Below are 18,593 nucleotides of genomic sequence, written 5' to 3' on the forward strand. Positions count from 1 at the left end.
ATCTCCAGTTGTCTTGTTTCCTTTCTGGCCAATGGACCCAGATGGTTCCGGAGGATGTTCCACATTAGCAAAACACCCTGTCACTCAAATCCAATTCATGTGCATGTCATAGCACCACCTCCCTAATGACATGATCTTTTTGGAGATCAAAGGACAAACATCATCACCACTACCTTCCCTTTATTTATCCAATACTACAAATACTACAAAGATTGCTCCTTGAAAATAATCCATACTTTCTCTCCTCTGCTTCTTAATTCATGATGTTCCTCAAGGGTTCACCTGTCAAAGTGCTGAGATCCTGTGAAGTCTAACTCAAAAGCCATTTTCATTCATGAAGTCATCCCTGATCTCTCCCCAATCCTGATTTCACCCTCCTCTAAATTCCCACCACTCCCTATTGATTCATTCTCTTGTGACACTCACCATGTGCCATCTTATTCTTCTTTGTGTACATGTCATCCTACCTACTAGGCTACAGACTTAATGAAGGCAAAGGCCACTTCTTTTTCCTCTGATTGCTCAACAAATGCCTACCATAGTGTCTTGCATATATAAAAAAGCACCCAATAAATATATAGAGAAAGAATGAAAGGAGGAACTGGAATCATCTATAAAAGTGACAAGGAGTAGGACCCAGACATTCCTTCTTTTATCTTCAAATCAGCACTGCTTCTTGTAAAGTTTAAAGCAGTTTCCTTGTACCTATTCTTTCATATTTAATTCAGGTTCCATCTTTTTTATCTAAACATTAAGAGATATTTTCTATACACGTGCTATTTACCAAACAGAGGTATGAAAAGTCATTAAGTAGTGATTCTGGAATTCAAATCATATAAGCCAAGAATGTCTTCAAAGAACAGGATGTTCTTCCAGTGAGAATCTTGGACTGTGCATTCCTACGAAGAAGAGACATTGAGTCTGTGGGATTCTTTCAGGGAAAAGCCCAGCAAAGCACCATCTATATACAATAAATGCATTAATGCTTCATTAATTTTCCTGATGATGACTGTTAAAAAAAATAAGAAGCCAGGCAAATCTCAGGATCAGCTGACCTTTTAACTATCTTGGAAGATTCATTTAAGCACCTTATAGCTGTTATTAGTATTTTCATGGTCAGAGAAAGGAGAAGAAAGGAAAGGGGAGAAGATAGAAAAGGAAGGAAAAGAGAGAGAGAGAGAGAGAGAGAGAGACAGACAGACAGACAGACAGACAGAGACAGAGACAGAGACAGAGACAGAGAGAAAATGAATTTTTGTATGATCACTGTTCCCTGAGCCAAAAGGGGAAAAAAAAAGATCCCCTGAAAAAAGGGGGGGAGGGGGCAGGGCACAAAACCTGTTTTGTGTGATTATTTAACTTCTTCTTAAGACTATCTTTTCAGGAAACTCCCCAGGATAAGTTGTAAAGTAGTCCCAAAAAACAATTCTCAAACACTCAAAGAATGTCCAAGATTTAGAGAACCAAATGACAAAGCATGACTGGCTTCCTGACCTTCCTTGGTTGTCTCAGAAATGCTGCTCCAATCAAATATAGAATTTTAAGTGAAAAATCAATCCAGATATGATTGGCTGATATGAGATTACAACTATGTAGATGCTCAAAAATCAGATTAACCCTATAGCATAGTGTTGAAGGAGCAAAAAGACCATCATGCTTAGCTAGATTGAAACCAAAGAATCCTAGACAGACTCTCTTATTCTATTCTTGGAATATCTCCAGAAAATATTTCACTGAGTAACAATTTAGTATCTCACAGCTCCTTCCTGATGTAAAGTCATATTTTGGAAATTTCTTGTACTGGAACAGAAATCATTCCTACTTGTTTCATATTCACTAAGAAGAAGGGGTAAAAAAACTCGACAATTTCCCCCAGAATGTCACTTTTCTTTAGCTCAAAGGTGATCAACAGCTTTGGACGAAAGCTTGAGGAATTCCAAATTGGGGACACAATTTAATCTAAAAAGGTCAATACATACCTGCATCATTGCCAACGCAATCAATTATTAAACAGATTCCCAGTGGTTGACTCTGTAGTCTGTATATGTCACTAGTCACCTATTAGAAATGGAGAAAAATAGATTAAGATTCAAAATATTATTCTGTCCCTTCCAGGCCCAATTAAATGTTATGCCATCTTCTCATTTGCTTTCCTTTAAAATTCCTTTCCAGCTAGCTCTAATTGCTCTGTAGACTTTTATATAGATTAGTCAATCTGGTCTGAGGCTGGAAGAATCTGTTGACATTTTTTTTCCATTGATGCTATTTCTGCTTAGAGAAAGATTACAAGATATGGAATCAACTTTTTTTAGTTTTCTTTTGATTTTTTTAACATTTTTGACTACTAACTCTTCCCAAGATGTACTTTCCTTGGTCCTGGCTTATCTTTTAATCCCAAAATCGTGGACCAGAGAGAAAGGAGGTACTGCATTTCCTGACCAGTTACAATAAGCCATTATTTCAGGGTTTATATAAGTGATCCCTTTTCCAAAGTAAAGAGATAAAGCTCTCCGGTTTCTGTCAGTACCTCTTAGAGAAACATCTTATCAAGAAATGGTGCCAAGAACTAAACCAACTGCACTTCCACTCAGTTCTACTTGGTAGCAATGAAGTCATCTAGTTGAGAAGGAATAAAGGATCATTTTGACATTTCCCAGTTTTCCTGAATGCCAGTTCAGACAATTTTAATTTCTTCTAAAATAAAAACACAGTCTTCTTTTTCAAGTCCCCTTGAATAAAACCCTCTTCCCTAAAGCCAAAATAACAATATTAGGTCACTAAGTACCTTTCCTTCCTGCCATCCTTGTAACAAATAATTAATTTAGAAGCATTTGTCAAGAATTCAGTATTTTTTTTTTAGTTTTTGCAAGGCAGTGGGGGTTAAATGACTTGCCCAAGGTCATACAGCTAGGTAATTATAATGTGCCTGAGATAGGATTTGAACTCAGGTCCTCCTGACTCCAGGACTGGTGCTCTAGCCACTGCATCACCTAGCTGCCCAAATTCAGTATTTTTCTTAAAAAGTGAGAAACCATTTTGAGGAAAAGACAAAAACATAAAACCAGATCACTGAATGTGTACCTGAGGCAAGGATTTTTCAGATTCCTGAATGGATGTTTTAACTGGTTCTGCTGGGAGAAAAGAATAGTGATAAAATGTTAACATGATATGTAACCTATGCCAATTTGCTTCCCTTCTCAATTGGGGGAATAGGAAACAGAAGGGGAAGGAAGAGAATTTGGAACTCAAAATATGAAAAAAGAAATGTTAAAATTGTTTTTACATGTAATTGAGAAACAAAGAACTTTTTAAAAAAAGTTAACATGAGAAGGAAAGAATAAAAATTACTGGACCTGGAACTGGAGGACCTGAGGTCCAAGCCTACCTTTGACCCTGGCAATTTGTGTGACTCTGACAAGTCACTTATCTTTCTGAGCTTCCATTTCCTTAGCTTAGTGATGATGATGTATTATTAGACAAGAATTTTATCTCTTTAGTAAAAAGGGATAATAATAATTGTATAGTTATTCAAATAACAGGGTTGTGAGAAGATAAGCATTTTTGCTAAATCTTAAAATATTATAGAAATATGAATATTAACTATTAAAGCTATAGGATGATGGAGTCTAGTCACCTGGTGGCAAAATTCCCAAAGGCTTTAAAATTCCTCAAAGCTTTTTGCCCTTTGCTTTTCCAGTAGAGAACAACTCTTTGATGGCAGGCACTTTTTTCCATCTCTGTTTTTTGATCCCCAGTCGTGTGTTGCACACAATAGGCACACAGTAGGCACTTCATAGCTCACTGAATTAAATGGAATTTTTGGTTTACTCTGTAGCCAGAGAGCTCAGTTTGTACATTTTTTTCCTATGTTAAAAAACACAAATCTGGAAGGGAAATGCCAACAGATGGCCCCTTTGTAAGAGAGTCAGCAGAGAAATGCCAATCCCACAGCTAAATAAAGCATGGCAAATTTGCTAAACCTCTCTCTCTTCCCTCTCTGCAATTTCCATGTCTGATGGTTGTGGTTTTTCCTTTACAGCTGATGAGAAGCCCCTGGATAATAGCACTGTTGAGAAGGATCAAATAAAAAACATCAATGGAATCACAAAATGTCAGTAATATGAGGAACTGAATCTATTGCATGCCTCTTATATTGAAGATAAAGAAAAAAGACAAGGCCCAGACAAGTTTCTTTCTCCTTTTTTAAATTTAACAAGATAATAACAAAATTGTCCTATGTGCTTATGTTCCCTTTGAACTTCCCTTGTATGCTCAGCTCAGATGAAGTGTCTTTGCCTGTAGTAACACAACTAGTTAATGTTAGAATCAGAATAAGATTGTCTTCATTCCAAACTTAGGGCTTTTCTCTATAAAATGCCACATTGTCTATCTAAATAATTGAATTATGCTAATTTTAGGTGAAGCCACAAAAGTTCAATGACATATACAAGTCAGTGAAATTGCTAAATTTCTTGAATCATATTTCTGAATTTCTCTACAATTTTGATAATGGTGGAAGGGGAAAGGTCAGAGCTCTTTTGTAGACTGTATCACATCAGGTTTTAACTGTGTGCATGTTTATGGATGAGTATGCATCCATATGTGACCATATATGTGACATGCATGTCATATACATCATTCTATAAACCATGCCTTCCACCTCCAAAAAATCTACAAAAGAAGGGAGAGTTTCTGGGAAAGGGAGAAAGAGAAGGAGTTCAGTTTTGGGGGGGATTTTTTTGGAGGGAGAGGTATGTTTATAGAAAGATAGCATTTAATAGTTGGATCCTCAGAGATCATATTTTAGAGATGAAGAAACTGAAGCCTCAGAAATTATGTGACTTGACCAAGTTTACACTGGCAACAAATGGAAGAGTTTGAATTTAAGCCTTCTGACTCAAAATCCATGGCTCATTCCATTTACGTTAAATCAATGTAATAAAGAGACAAGTTATAATGGAGGTTAACTTCCTCCAGTTCAATGATCTATAATCAATGTTTGGTATGCAGATAATACTATTTATTATGACGACTCCCACTGTAGCTATAGGTCCAGATCACATTTTTTGTCTTATTTCTTCTCACTTTACATAAAATTTATGTCTCTTATTAAATACGGCCAAAATAATGAAGATACTGTATTAGCCTTGGTGTTACTTAAGTTTAGATATTTAATTTCATATAATTCTTTCATACCTTAGATTAAGTCAGAAATCACAATCAATTTGCTAACTATGAGCTTTAAATCTCTGACTAGTGATAGAATAAATATACAACTGGGAATAGGGAAATTTCAAAGAGAAATAGCTAAGGTTTCTATTTTTCCAAAAGTGAAAATGAAAGGTAGCCTTACTTGAAATTCCATGCTGCCCAAAGATTGGTCTTTCTTCCTTATTCATCCCATTCTTGAGCTTGGAAGAAAGAACAAGGTTATATTACATTTTATTCCCCTTCCCAGTTGCCCTACTACATGTTGACACATTTCAACAAGACTATGATCCTACAGAAAGAAGTACAAGAAGGAAAGCCTTACAAACTGTATCAAAGAGACCTTTTATTAAGCACTTATAAGGTCTGAGGACTAGGCAAGTTTTGAGGTACAAAGATAAAAAAATCTAATACATCAAAATATGGTGGAGATGAAATGATCTCAAGGGTAAACAAGTATTTATGATAGAAGAGGATGTACTAAGTATGTAAGAGATACTTGAGGAGGAAGACATCACTTTTAGCTTGACCTAGAAAAAAGAGGCTTTTAACCGGCAGAATTTGGGGACAATGAGTCCCAGACATCAAGCACAGTATGAACAAAGACACATTAAGTAGTAGAATTCTTGAGAAAATACAAAATGAGAACCAGAGATGTAAAATATCCATCTTGTTGAGAATGTGATTGTGAAGATAAAGAAAGTGAAACAGGGTTTTAAGTCAAAACTGTGAGGGCCCTTAAATACCGGGATAAGCAACTTATATCTTGCACTAGACAATAGGGAGCCACTAAGGATTCTTTTTTTTTTTTGCCACTAAGAATTTTTAAGCAGGAGTTTAACGTGGTTCAGTTTGTGCATTAGGAAGATAACTAGGGCAGCAATGGGAGGGATAGACTGAAAAGGTGGCAGAATGGAATAGAAAGGGCAAGTAGTAGCTAGCCTAATAGTTAGTCCAGGTGGGGAGTAATGAGAAGACTGATCAACTGATCATTAGGCAGGCAATAAATATTTATTAAGAGCTTGTGAGCCAGATACTGTTCCAAGGACTGGGAATGGTGAGAGTGTGGGTAGAGACAACTAAACTGTGTCCATTAGAGTAATAGTTAATGTTTCCATTGAAGCTATTTTTTTTTTTTACAAAAGAGATTACTATTTAACCATGAAACTGTACTTTATTCCAAATTCTCCTTCCAAACCTAAGACTGATTTAGGAGTGTGTGTGTGTGTGTGTGTGTGTGTGTGTGTGTATTTTATATATTATATGTGTGTGTATATATATATATATATATATATATATATATATAAAAAGTAACTTCTAGGGTAAGAGATTAACTAGTGAAGGTAGATTTTGGCTTAAACTATTTGCCAGCATAAAATTCCCCTGGATAATTATGGAGAAATCAAAGAAAAGCCCTTTGTTACTTAACTAAACTTAGAAGCATTTTTCGCATTAGCTGATGAACAAAGAGTTTTTTCTTCTAATTTCTGCACAATGAAAAGCCCTTTGTTCATTAGCAAATACTTGAGAGTGGGAGGGAGGGAGGAAGGAAGGAAGGAAGGGAGGGAGGGAGGGAGGGAGGGAAGAAACGAAGGGAGGGAGGAAGGAGGGAAGGAAGGAAGGAAAGATTAAAGCCCTTCCCTTTCTACTTTACTAATGTCTTTAAAAAATCAAACTACCCTCCATGTACTCTCCAATCCAGTGATACTAGACTTCTTGCTATTCCCTGCAAACAATATTTTTCAACTCTGCCTTTTCACAGATATCCTTTATCCCTGGAATGTTTTCTCTCACTTCCATCTCTTCCTTCCTTCAAAAGACAACTCAAATACTAACTTTTGCAGGAAGGCTTTCTGGGTCTCCTCCACCTCAACACTGCTAGTGCCTTCCTTTTTGAGATGTCCTATTTTAACTGTATGTGTATGAATATGTATATATTTTACACACACACACACACACACACACACACACACACAATTTTTTTGCATGCTGTCAGCTCCATGCTCAGCTCCTTGAGGGCAGAGACTATGTTTTTGGATTTCTTTGTGTCTTCAGAGTTTAGAATAAGCTTGTTATATGCTAAGAACTTAACAAATGCTCATTGATTTTAAGCTGGCACACAGTAAACACTTAAAAAATGCTTGTTCACTGACTAAACAGGAATCACCATATTTGAGAAGTGATAACTGAGCTGCTGCTTGAAGACCTCTATTTCCAAGGCAGACCATTCCATTTATGAAGAACATGAGTTAAGAAGTTTATCCTTGTGGCTCAAGCTTCTATTTGTCCCTTGTTCCTAGTTTTGTCCTCTGGAGACAAACAAGACAAGTCTAGTTTTCCACATGGCAGACCTTCCTCCTTTAAGACAAACCTCCTGTCCTTTTTTAAGTTTTCTCAGTAAACATCTCCATTTCTTTCAATTGATTCTCTTAGCGGATGAACTGAAGGCCCCTTCTCCACTCTGGGGACCCTCCCCACTCTGAATAATCTATAGATTATCAGTGTCTTCCCTAAAACATGGTAACTAGAACTAAATATAATTCCTCAGATGGGATCTGACCACAATAGCACACAGTAGTCACTTAATAATGCCAGCTGATTGATTGCTGATCAACTGAAGAGACTGTCTCTCTTAATTCCACATAAAATAGCCTTTTTTTGTTATAAGGTTTTTGGTCTTTTTTCCTTTCTTTTTTTTTTCCTCCATGGAGTGGAGCTCAGAAGGAAAGTATGTTTTTTGTTCATTGAAAACATTTTTTTTAAATGTATTCTTTTTAATCATTCTAAGTAAAAAATTTGGGGGCTACAATTTTATGACTTATGAGTGTCTCATATTTCAGACTCAAACCTGAATCACTGAATTGGCCTGAGTTAGGCCTGGTCTCAAATACAAATTATTATGAAAATCTATAGCTTTGCTACATACTTACCCCCAATTTATAACGAGACTCCATCAAACCTACACTTGGCAGGGAAGCCTGGATTCTATTCACATAGTGTGCTCCCAAAGCTGTAAATAGAAAGAGATTTTTAAGACTCATTTGCAGGTAGCTCTCAAACCTGAATTACCTGCCCTATACTTTATTAATAAGTAACAAAAAATCTCCAGAATAAAAAAACAAACAAACTAGGGGAAAGCACCATTTGGGAATCTTACATCCTAGGGTATTTTTGCTAGATTCATAATAAGTGGAACTCTCAACCCCTAAAAAAAAATTGAACACTAAAAAAACTAACAAAAAATGTAATGGTTTTTTCCAAAGGAAAGCAATATTTTATTTAATTTTTTTCAATGATCAAAAATCTTTTTTCTTTCTCCATGTCCTCTCAATAAAACACAAACAAAAGAAAAATAAAACCCTTACACCAAATATACACACTCAAGTAAAATAAATTCCCACATTAGCCTTGTCCAAAAAAAGATATATGTCCCATTCTAAACCCTGCACCTATCACTTCTATGTCAGAGAGTGGGTAGCATGCTTCATTCTCTGTCCTCTGAAAACATAGTTTGTTATGCACTGGTCCAAGTTTTTAAGTCTTAGGGGAAAAAAATCATTTTTAGAAATTATCATGCTTGTATCAAAACAGTAATTTTTAAAACTGATGAGCTAAAGGTTGAACAATTAAGAACAGAAGGACAAAGTTGTTTCTGGGTTTGACAAATATTCATTGAATATCTACCAAATACAAGTATTTCTTTTGGATTGAATCATCTTTGAGGTGAGAGGTTAAAATTCTTCTTACCTGACTGTTTATATGTTTGAATTTTTTTCTTCAGGTCCATCCTGTGAATGTTCTTCAGACATTTTTCCAGTAAATCTAATTTGTCAGGAGCAATCAAATTTACCTTCTCTAGGTCGATAACAACATCTAAGAAAGTCTTTTTTAAAAAATAACAACAACAATAAATAATGATAATAATCAACAGAGCAAAAGAGTCAAAAGAATTGACTAACTTATAGATGTAAACCACAGGGTAGATGATTTACTCTCAGTTAAATTAAAGGGTTTGTGTTTACTTCCCTGGGTAGATTCAAGAACAAGAAGCCTACAAAGGTCATATCATAAACATAGACTAGCCTGACATAATCTTTAATTCAAAATTCCTCTGAGTCATAAACACTGGCTTCCTCCTCCTATGCATAGTTGGGCTTTAGAAAATCAACCTACTCCCTGAAGCTGGTAACATCTGCAGAAGCAGCAGTTTGAGAAGCTTCACCTGAAGTTTCTACCTTCTACTGTTAAATCTGATTAGCTCTCACTTTGAAAGTTCTAGGGACTGCCCCTAAAAGTGAGGGGAGATGGTAATAGAAAAATAATTTCTAGCAAGCAAAACAGTATTGGGGACAGAAGTTTTTTAAAGTGACTACAGAACTTCTCTGGCCAACAAATACATAGCATGTCTTTAACACCCTATTGATTTAGTCAGTTAATAGCCATCATCAAGAGGACCCAAAAAAGCCTCAGGGTTCAAAACCAGGCAAAAAAAAATTCCAGTGATATTACTATAACTATATTAAGAGCTACCATTTATAGAGTAGTTTGCAAAGTGTTTCCACATTTTATTTCTTTTAATCTTCTAAAAACCCTGGGTAAAAGGTACTATTAATATACTCATTTTACAGATGAAGAGAGGAAACTGGGTTCAGAGAGGATAAATGACTTCACTGTCTGAGAAGACTTTGAACTCACTTCTTCCATACTATCCACTACTGTACCTAGCTACCCATCTCCAAATATATAACTAAAAGTGAATACCTCCAGATTTTCCTAAGAGTTGGGAGTTCTCTTTTTGGAGGGGGAGGGGGAAATGCAATCTAAATTAGTAATTTCCCAATGACTAAGCCAAGTATGGCTATAGCTTCTAGTTTCACTTTCCATAATTGTCTTATGTTCTATTCACTTTGCCACTGAGCCTTGTTGTGGATGAAAAAAGGAATCAGTCAATAAATAATTCATTAGACCCCCCTAAATTTTAAGCACAGGAATAAAAAAGCAAAATGTAAGAGTTCCTGTCCTCAAGCTGTTTACATTCCATTGGGGAAATAACGTCCTTCAATAACTTGGGGGGCCAGGAGCCAGAAACACCAAAGTGAGAACACAGAACAAATGTAGTTAATTATCCCAAAATGACCTCTTTGGTCTAGTTCTTTCCACCACTTCTACCAACCCTGAAAAGACCCTCACCAAATTCAACAATCCCTTCACCCTTCAGTTGTCTCCCAGGTCACCTCCCCTGCTGCAGTACACACTCTCTTCTCCCAATCTTGACCCCTTAGTCAACTAATTCAATTAGACATTATCCTCTCTTGAATCCCCAATCCCTTATCATAAAACTCTTCTGAATGAGTCTACTACAAATTTATGTTACACAATCTCAACTGGGTTCTCAATTCTGCTAAGCAATTCCACTATCCCTCCCTTATCAACTTACTCTCCTACTCTCCACAGTGACACTTCCAAATTTTTTCAGTCCTCCTCATTCTTCACTCTCTTAGCTGAAAATCTTGACATATTATAAAGAAAAAAAAATTGAGGCCATTTGCCAGATCTCCTTCCTCTCTCCTCTTCCTTCTTTCCTCAGATGCCTTCTGCACTTTCTCTTCTTTTTCCTGTATCAAGTGGCCTTATTCCTTACATGCTAATAATTCCTGTATTATTCAAGTGATTTCATTTTACTCCCTCTTTCAAAAGATTGCCTTCTCTGTGTCTATCACTTTTTTTTCAAATCTCTTCCTGTCTATGGGATCCTCTTTGATCTTTTGTAGCCCAACTCCTCAAAAAAAGGATATCTACAAGCAATTCACTTTCTCTCCTCTCACTCTCTTAACTCCTTACAATCTGACTACCAACCTTACCATTGCACCAAAAATGCTCTCCCAAATCACCAAAGTTTCCTTAATTGTCAAATCCAATGGTCTTTTTTTATATCTCAGTTACTCACCTCGACATAATCTTTGACAGTATTGATCACATTCTTCTTGATGCTCTTTTCTCTAGGTTTTATTGACACCAGTTTTTTCCCCAAATATCTGACCAATCCTACTCTATCTCCTCCGGGTCACACCTCTAATTCTAGGTATCCCTCAGGGTTTTATCTGTACTACTTTACTAAGTAATATCATTAGCTCCTATGGATTTAATTACTATCTTTATGCTGATGATTCTCAAAACTACCTTTCCAGCCCTAAACTCTTTGCTGACTTCAAGTTTCACACATCTAGCTGCCATTCAGACATCTCAATGTGGATGTCCAATAGTATATCCAAAGTAGAATTCATTTTCTCTTTTTTTTCTTTCTTTTTTTTTAAGTTTTTGCAAGGCAATGAGGTTAAGTGGCTTGCCCAAGGCCACACAGCTAGGTAATTATTAAGTGTCTGAGGCCAGATTTGAACTCGGGTACTCCCGACTCCAGGGCCAGTGCTCTATCCACTGCATTACCTAGCCACCCTACAATGCCACCTAGCCGCCCCTAGAATTCATTATCTTTCCCTGAAACTCCCCCCAATAACCTTTCCTCCTACTTTCCTCCTATATTGAGGGCAATACTACCTCTCCAAAGCCCCTCAGATTTACAAGCTAGGAGTTATCCTGGATTCCTCACTCTCTCATCATCCACATCCAAGTTATTACCAAGACTTGTCAATCTCACCTTTGCATCAAATCTAATATGCCCCCTTTCCCCCCTCTGACATTACTAACACTGATGTAGGCCCTTATCACCTCATGCCTTTATTTTTTTGCTGTTGTTGTTGTTTGGTTTTTTTAGGGTTTTTTTGCAAGGCAAATGGGGTTAAGTGGCTTGCCCAAGGCCACCGCTAGGTAATTATTAAGTGTCTGAGACCGGATTTGAACCCAGGTACTCCTGACTCCAGGGCCGGTGCTTTATCCACTACACCACCTAGCCACCCCACCTCATGCCTTTATTACTGGTCTGCTGGTGGGTCTGCCTGCCTCAAACTTCTTCCCCATTCTAATCTATCCTCCATTCAGCCCCTAAAGTGATTTTCCTAAAATACAGTGCCATTCCACTACCCAGTAAACTCCAATGGCTTCTACCACCTCCAGAATCAAATACAAAATGCTTTGCTTGAATGTAATCCTAATCCCTTTCTGTCTTTCCAGTCTTACACTCTACTCCTCAATAGGTATTCTGAACCAGTGACATGAACATTCCATGAATAAAACCCTCTACCTCTCATCTCCAGGTATTTTTTTCTAGCTATCCCCCATACATGGATCACTCTGCTTACTGATCTCCCTGTTTTCCTTTTAAGTCCCAACTAAAAATTCCATCCTGTGCTGGAAGCTATCCCCAAATCCTCTTAATTTTAGTCTCTTCCCTTCCTTAATCATTTCCTATTTATCCTATATATTTTGTTTACATATAGTCTCCCCCCCCCCAATTATATTTTAAGCTCCTTAAGAGCAGGGCCTGTCTTTTGCCTCCTTTTGTATTCCCAGTGAATCATGCCTGATATCTATAGGTACTTAATTAATGTTTATTGACTGATTGATAGGTCCATTTAAATAGCAATCTAGTGTCATACTCTAGGTCTTAGTCTTTTTCTTGCCTACTGGCTTTGTACTTGTATATTTGGAGGCTTGTGTTATATTTTAATGAACATTTATATTTCTCATGGGGGTGGGAAGGAAATTAGCTACTGATTAAGTAGGGATAGAGGGACTAACTTGGTATGAATCTGAGATGGTTAAAGCTATACACGCTTCTGATCTAGAGAATATCAAACTGAGAATGGACCAAACAAATTCAAGATTAGATTTAAACTTAAATATAAATAACTTCAAGTTTGAGACTGAATTATTTTCTTTGAAGTTTATTTTTAAATATCTTTTCCTGACATATCATTTTTTAAAATTGCTAATTTTTTTTCTGATACATATGAAACATAGAAAATACTTTCGTAACTGGGGAATATGTGGTAACAGGAAGTAGAACTAAGGCATCAGCTGCCAGGAATATGTCTCTAGGCACAATGCCAATGGAAAGGACAGAAACAGATTTCTCAATCTCAGGATCCAATCAGGCTTCAGGACCAGAAAGGAAGAGTACAGAAGATTCAGGGCCTTGGTTTGAGTTTCAATGAACAGAGACATTTAAAAGTAGTGAAAAGAGAAAATTCCAGAGTCAAAAGCAAAAATTCCTTAAACAGCTTCCAAGGAGAAAATGTCATCCTATAAAAGCTAAATGAGACCTGTAGTCCAAGATTAGGATTTTTGTTTCTGAATCTTCAGACAGAAAGCTAGAGCATCCAAGATAACTAAACTCCAGTCAAATACAATATGAATACAGTGAAGTAAATGTAAAATTATCTAAAGAATGAAGACAAAGAAATTTTGAGAAAGGGGACACTAATAACTGAGGAAAAGGGAATCAGAAAAGGCTTTTTGAAGGAAGTGTTTCTTGAAGGTACTTTGAAGCACCTAACTTTGAAAGGAACAAGGGATTACAAAAAAATGGAAAAAGTGTTGAGGAATGGGATATTGCCTGAGTATTATCAAGCAGAGATAGTAGATGGAATGTCGCCTTGTTGAACAATTAATAATATAGTTTGACTAGAAAGTAAGAGTGTATAAGGAGCAATGTGAAATAAATCCAAAAAGTAAGGTTAGAATCAGATTGTAGTGGACTTTAAATGTGAAATGAAACTGAACGTTAATTATTATAGGGACTCACTCTAGGCTGACTACTTAGAATGCTACTTCATAATACAAGTCTGAACTCGGGTTGAGTCTTTGAGATAGGATGAGAAATGTAATAGAGAGAGAATGGATGAACAAGACTTGTTACCTGTTGGTTGTGGACAACAGAGGACAGGAACCTAACTAACAGGAAAAGGAGAGGATTATTTTTTCTCATTAGTAAAATGGGAATAATAATACTTGTACTACCCCTTGCAGGATTTTGTCATAAGGAAAGTGATTTATAAAACCCATATAAATATGCAATTAGTACTCATGGAACTTCATCCCTTCTCTCTTCTTGTTTTCTCACTAAAATGTATACATAATGTCCTTGTACCAGCTGAGAAATTAAAAGAGAAACTATCAAAAGTACAAGAAGGAAACATTACTTTCTTTTGCCTCTGTCTACTCAGAAAGAGCTAAACGAAGCACATGCTTCCCCCCTCCCCCTAGCTAATGTGATGAGTCAGAAAGTACAACTCTTCTGACTGAGAAGGTAAAAGAGATCTGTCAAGTTTTCAGAAATATGGATAACTTTCAGGATGCCTTGAAGAAGGCCCTACTGATGGAATCCTAGCCGATATCCCGGTCCCAATTTCCTGGGGTCCAACTAGAACTTGGCCTAGCTTCTGTTTAGACCAACCAATAAGAAAGCAGCAGCACCAATAGGATGTGGAGCTGGATGCTGGACCCTAAACCACAGAAGGGACTTGCCCCAGGTGACACTACTATTGTTTCTTGTTGACCTTTTTTGTTTTTAACATTTTTGGCCACTAATTTCCTTGGTGCTGACTTATCTTTTAAGTCTCCTTGCTTTCTTCAGCTAGCACCCTCCTTCCTTACATACACATTTTTCTCCATAAATATTATCTCAATTTTTCATCCTTCAAGTTGTCCAAAAACGTCAATGACAACTACCTGCATAGAGATTCCTGACTGAGCTCCCTTTGTCCAGAACTAGAGAGCTCCCTCTACCCTCTACCCTCCCTGCTTAATATCATAGCTGACATCTCACAAAGGCTACTGAGGTTGAAGGAAGGGGAAGTGTCTTAGGCAACCCTGTGATGATGGATGAGTTTCTCTTTTTCCTTTCTCCTTCCATCCCATACTCCTCCTACCCTTTCCCTCCTCCTTTCATTCTCATTCTCATAATCATTCACATGTGCTCATACCCTCCCTCTCACCCCTTGTACTCCCATATAAGTAAATTCATTTTGCTGTGGTAGAGATCCTTAATGGTATTCATGGGGGGGGGGGGGAGTCACCTTGTTTTTGTGTGTTTTTCCACCAGTCATGTAATCTCTTAGAAGAAAACTGAAGGAAGTCACTTCTGATTTGTCCATATCTTCACTAAGTTGTGTCATCAGCACCCTGAAAAGTAGAAAGAGCATTTTCTTCAGTGAAGTAAGAAACTACTCTACTCCTAAAAAAATGAAATCAGAACCAACCAGTCCAAATAACTAACCCAGTCCCAACCTGTCCTAGGTACACCTGCTTCATTCTAACAGTGATTCTTGACTGATAGGTACACATACCAGCAGAGTCTCAATCATTCCTAAGAAAAACCTTAAGACAGAATTTCTTAACCTGGGTCTACCAATTCCTAAGGGGGGTGGGTAAATAATGTCCAGGAGATCCATAAAATTGAATGAGGAAAAATTACATCTTTTTTTCCATGAAACTCTAACTGTAAGTTAACATTTCCTTCAATTATTTAAAAATTTTATTCTGATTAAGAGTCCATCTTTCTCTAAATGAAGACACAAAATCCCTTCTTTAACTGAGACTCAGAAGGGTCAATTCATCCTTTATTAAAAAATAGTTTCTTTCTTCTTGGTTTTCCTCTTATTTTGTTTATTAATATAGCACAGCTAATTCCCATAAGAAGAAAGGAAAAAACTCCCCCCCCCCCCAAAGAATCCCCATCTTTGCTCTTTAAAAGCAGCAGTAAAATTATTAGTCAAGGACTTATGGCACTAATACCTCGAATGTTAGGAAGAGAGTTCAACATGATCTTGGCATATCTGAGCAATGGTCTATCAGAAACAAATTCATGATAGAAATATAATCAATTCCTATTTTCCTGCATATATTGGATACTAGTACCAGTCACTCTGTTGTGTCTCCTTGACCTGCCCTGTAACATTAAGGCTCTTTTTTTCATTGGATTAAAAAACCATCTGGGCTCCAGGGAGTCCCTATCTCAGAAATTCAGCTTGCCTTGTCTTGGATTTTTCTCTAACTAGGACAGAGTCCCCTCTCTATTCACCATGATAATGGTGCTTCTGTTCCTGGAAATTGGGGATAGTGGTTAAGGATGGTGTTAGGGTGGCAGTGAACCATGGAAAAAGAGATGCCCTAATCTATCCATTAGAATCTAGTACTGGGGCAGCTAGGTGGTGCAGTGGATAAAGCACCAGCCCTGGAGTCAGGAGTATCTGAGTTCAAATCTGACCTCAGACACTTAATAATTACCTAGCTGTGTGGCCTTGGGCAAGCCACTTAACCCCATTTGCCTTGCAAAAACCTAAAAAAAAGAATCTAGTACTAAATAGGACTTGCTATCTAAAGCAGAGTTTAGAGGTGATCCATAAAATCTTCAATTCCATTCTGCCTAATAAAGTCAATTGGATGGCTTGGAAAAGATACAGGAAGACATAAGAAATTCCAGACAAAATTCCATTGATCCAAGAAGATTTTATCTCAAAGTCAAGTTGTCTTCTGCTTTCCCTCAACAATACAATACTTTATCTTTGGAAGCATATAGACTCATAGTCTCTGAAGACAGTTCTGATGGTCCTTCATAAGACATTCCAATTATACAAAGGAAGGCATAAGGTATCAGAGAACCCTAGAAGCTTGGGTAAAAGAGATCTAGTTCAATCATCCCACTCATTGCAGAAACTCCCTCTTCAACATCTTTGACAAGTGGTCATCTGGACTTCCTAGATCATCAGCATTTCTCACCTCTATCCAACATTCCCTTTCCACTTATATGACATGACAGACTTTCATCACTTCTTGCCCAAACTCTTATGGTAGTTTTTCAACTGACTTCCCTGTCCCCAGTCTTCTCTCTGCTCTCTCCTTCATCTGGCTGCCAAATGGATATTCCGAGAGCATAACTCTAATCATATCATTTTCTGGATCAAGAATGTTCAGTGGCTCCCTACTGCCACTAAATCAAATATACATTTCTGGTCTTGACCTTTAATATTTAAAGCCTTTAACAATTCTAGACTTATGGGGTAGCAGGTCAGGGAGAAGAATGGGCATTTACCAAGCACCTATAATCCATAAGTTCTTGATCTTCACAACAATACATATTACAAATTACTCCCCCTTTATAAAGTCTACTTGAATTTGCTCCTGCTCATAAAGGACATTTCATCTTCTTCCACAATGGTATGCTCCCATGCCTAGAATATTCTTCTTCTTCCTAGCACATTGCTCTTTGAATACCCACTTCTCTCCAGAAAAAGTTCAAGGTTCACTTCCTTCCAAAAACTTTCCCAATTGCTCCTGGTTATAGATGCTCCCAACATCATCACTTTGTAAGTATTTCCTACCAGTTAGTTTTTACTTATCCCATAAGCATTTTATATTCTTCCTCTCCCTCTTCTGTAGAAAGTAAACTCCTTAAGAGCAGATGCTGCTTCCATTTTTATCTAGAAATCCTAGACCCTAAGCTAGTGGCTGGCAAATAATAGCTGTTTATAATACTTGGGAATCTGCCTCCCAAGAGAAACCCAGAAACTATGTGAACACAATTACAAAATACTTTCCACACAAATAAAGTCAGATTTAGACTGCTTATTGATTGGTCAAAGGGCTAAAATAAGAGTAAATTAGCTTCCTAAGAGTCAATCCATTATATTCAGTGACTAATGAGGGTAAAGAAAAAGGTAGGAAAACTATTCAGAGATCTAGAGCATATCCTAGAAATTCATCTCTGGGGTCTCAAAATTGCTGTGGTCTAGGAACTAACTAACCTAGAAAAATCTGATGGACTATCTAATTCTCCAGCAAAAGCACTCATGAATATGGCAGTAATTACTAACTCTTATTCACTCCTGTCTCCTTCTATCTCATCATTCAAGCAGAAACCATATGTCCCTTTAATTGAAATGCAAGTGTTTACAACTATATAAATAACTTCTAATGAAAAACAATGGGAAGAGGATGCATAGAAAGGAAGTATAACATTTACCATTACTTATTACAGTATTTTTAGTATTTATAAGGGAAGGAGGCATTTATTAAGTAACAACTAAATACCAGGAACAAATACAAAAATAAAATGATCCATATCCTCATTCTATTAGGAGAAACATGTATTGTAAAGTATATGCAAATATATGTGTATTTGTATATCTAGGTATTCATGTGTGTATGCACATATGGGTGAAAGTGTTTAGTGTTTATGAATGAGGGGAAAGGAAAAGAACTTTGACCTTGAACTAGGAGTCAGGAGATCTGTGCCCATGTTCCTGTGGGGAAGTCATTAATCTTAATTCTATCATCTGTTAAATAAGAATATTTGCACAACATACTTTTCAGACTTGTTGTGAGGAAAGTGCTTTATGAATCTTATTCTTCATGGCATTATTATTAGCACTATGACTCTGTCCCCTATTTTAACATTTGGTAGCAACTGCCTTCCCTTTCATCCACCC

At 37.0% G+C, this 18,593-nt stretch overlaps 1 protein-coding gene across 4 annotated transcripts in view; it reads right to left on the reverse strand.

Annotated features, from left to right (window-relative positions):
* CFLAR (CASP8 and FADD like apoptosis regulator) overlaps positions 1–18,593 on the reverse strand; it is a 43,167-nt gene that overhangs the window by 14,614 nt on the left and 9,960 nt on the right. For 3 of the 4 annotated variants that reach the window (XM_074191663.1, XM_074191664.1, XM_074191661.1), the window contains 6 exons: positions 15,183–15,288; positions 8,956–9,091; positions 8,139–8,218; positions 5,354–5,411; positions 3,082–3,131; positions 1,980–2,058 (listed from right to left, as the gene is read on the reverse strand). In XM_074191663.1, coding sequence (XP_074047764.1) covers positions 1,980–2,058; positions 3,082–3,131; positions 5,354–5,411; positions 8,139–8,218; positions 8,956–9,091; positions 15,183–15,288 — 509 coding nt within the window. The remainder of the gene's footprint in view (positions 1–1,979; positions 2,059–3,081; positions 3,132–5,353; positions 5,412–8,138; positions 8,219–8,955; positions 9,092–15,182; positions 15,289–18,593) is intronic. The other variant, XM_074191662.1, reaches the window with a different exon arrangement.

This window comes from Macrotis lagotis, chromosome 6 (genome assembly GCF_037893015.1).
Source record: "Macrotis lagotis isolate mMagLag1 chromosome 6, bilby.v1.9.chrom.fasta, whole genome shotgun sequence".
Taxonomy (NCBI): Eukaryota; Metazoa; Chordata; class Mammalia; order Peramelemorphia; family Peramelidae; genus Macrotis; species Macrotis lagotis.